This window comes from Triticum aestivum, chromosome 3B, assembly GCF_018294505.1.
Source record: "Triticum aestivum cultivar Chinese Spring chromosome 3B, IWGSC CS RefSeq v2.1, whole genome shotgun sequence".
In the NCBI taxonomy this organism is placed as follows: domain Eukaryota; kingdom Viridiplantae; phylum Streptophyta; class Magnoliopsida; order Poales; family Poaceae; genus Triticum; species Triticum aestivum.
The window spans coordinates 830,346,179-830,348,574 of NC_057801.1; the positions used below are offsets into that span (position 1 = coordinate 830,346,179).

At 37.6% G+C, this 2,396-nt stretch overlaps 1 protein-coding gene across 1 annotated transcript; it reads left to right on the forward strand.

The window, feature by feature from the left end:
- Positions 1-869: 869 nt before the first annotated feature.
- LOC123066921 (uncharacterized) lies at positions 870-1,444 on the forward strand. Its single transcript, XM_044489903.1, has 2 exons — positions 870-965; positions 1,075-1,444. Exons 1-2 carry the CDS (start codon positions 927-929, stop codon positions 1,411-1,413), a joined length of 378 nt encoding a protein of 125 aa, XP_044345838.1. The 5' UTR covers positions 870-926; the 3' UTR covers positions 1,414-1,444.
- The last annotated feature ends 952 nt before the right edge of the window (positions 1,445-2,396 follow it).

Consider the following 2,396-nt stretch of genomic DNA (forward strand, 5'->3'; position numbering starts at 1 on the left):
ATTTTTAGTAAATGCTTTAAACTAATTGAATTAATATAACTAGTTTATTTTAGTAAATGCTTATGAATTAATAGAAGTAGTTGAATTAATTGAATTAGTAAGTGAGTAATGTTTCGCCTAATATGAACATAGGAAATGTCGTCTGACAACGGAAAAAAATTCATTATGTGCGAATACTGTGAAGACCAGCGCGGCCAGTGCGACAGAAATTTCCTTGTTGATGGTAGGCTATTCAGCATCAAGCTGGATGAGACTTTCGAATTCGATACAGTAAGTCACAACGACAAGTCTGTTTTGTAATTAAGCATGACTTATATATGCTTCATTTGCGTGACTTATAATTTTTAATTTTCACTATTCTACTAGCGCATCCCGTGCCATGCAAGAATTTTTGTCTTGGATAAGATAGGTTTCAAAGATATGGAAACTATCGAGGTAAAGAGAGCTTACCTGAAAACTGAGCATGATGGTTATACTTTCAACGTCAAAGTATACAATACACACACATACACATATTTTGAATGCAAAACTTGGCAAGCACTATGCAAGGCTTATGCATTTGAGCCTGGTATGGTTATCACCTTTGATATTCGTCCGGAAGATGATATTAAAGGTAATAGAGACATATGGGTCGATGTGCAGACGCCTCCAGTTGTACCATTATGTGAGTTCTTCTCAACTATATTTTTGTCTTTGATATTGCTTATTCAAAAATAACTGACAACTAATTTCTATTGACAGCTTATCTCCATTCAACCAAACATGTCCGGTGCTTGGTAGACAGGACCTACTACTGTCCCGAAGCTGAACTAAACTGCAAGGAGATAAGTCATTATGTTTCATGGCTTGAGGATCTTCATACTGTCAAGACAAATTTTCTTCCTGCACTTAGAAATGTTAGTACTCAAAACGTGCGACCAATAGTGATGGTATTGAACTACGGTCACATCTATTTAGGAATGATGGTAAGATATTTACTATTTGTCCTCAGTGCATATTTTGCATACATAATTTTTTTGCTAAACTTTCATTGCTAAGTATATTAATTAAGTACTATACAATGTTCTTCAACAGGGACTCCCGATGATAGTTGTGCCTCAGGGGATCGAGACTAAAGGTCAGATGTCAATTGTTAGCTTACGGCCAAGATATCCTGCATTGCACATGAATGCATTCAGGATTTCTAGAAGCGATGAATGCTTAATAGTGAAAGATTGGAGGAAAATTGTTAATGATCGCAGAGAAGTACTAGGGTGCAGCAATGAGAAGCGCGGCCCACGATTAGGACACAGGTTCATCGGCATGCTCCAGTATGATCAATCAGGAGAGCTATACATGTTCTATGCTATTTTACCAGAGACAGAGAGAGTAGCTAGCAGGAGTGATTTAGCTAGTTCTTCATGCTGCTCTTAATTAGTACTTGTCCTTTCATGTCCGTGTTTTTCGTTCTGAACTTAAGTGATTTGCTTTTGTGGTGTTATATATGAACGCTTATAATATCATGACAATCATGTTGAACTCGATCGATAATATTTTTGCTTCTGGTACAAGTGAATGTTTCCTCTTTAAGCTAGTAGTGCTGGTGGTGATTAGATAGCTAGTTAATTATTATATCATTTAATGAAAAAACCGCAGATTAGTTTCAGCTGGATGAATCCTACCTAGCTAAGTGATCAAGTATATGCCATATCCGTATATATTATATAGTTGATCAAGTATAATATGGATATGGCATATACTCTAGCTAGCTAGCTATATATAGAGATATCGCATCCAGTCGAAACTAATCCGTGGTACTTTCACCTAATGATTTAACAACTCATTATAATGTAAACAATCACTAAATTAAATTGAAAACACAAAATTAAAGAAAAATTAAAAAAAACACCCAAACATTTAGTACCGGTTGGTGTTACCAACCGGTACTAATGCCCTCCACGCAAACGGGCCTGGCTCGTGCCACGTGGTGGCACTTCAGCGCCGGTTCGTGACGAACCGATCGGTACTAAAGGCCGGGGACCTTTAGTCCCCACTCTTTAGTGCCGGTTGGCGAACCGGCACTAAAGCCCGTTATGAACCGGCACTAAAGGCCGGTTCTGCACTAGTGCTGCCTTATCAAATTAGTAAATTAAACAATTTTTGTTGATAGCTTACCAAGCTAACTACTTGGTGTAAATTAAACAATTTTCTTCATAGGAAGTGCAAAAATTTACAAAAATTACTACACAGCGGTGACATACCTTGATTCTTTGAAGTTGAATTTGATATGTTGATGTATGATTCTGGTAAAGCACACAAGTAGTCGTTGTCTCTGATGGAGCTATGTGTATAGCTGAGGGGGCTATGCCCCCCTCCAGAACAACACAAATTCCTGAAGGAAATCTTTTAGGACGGCA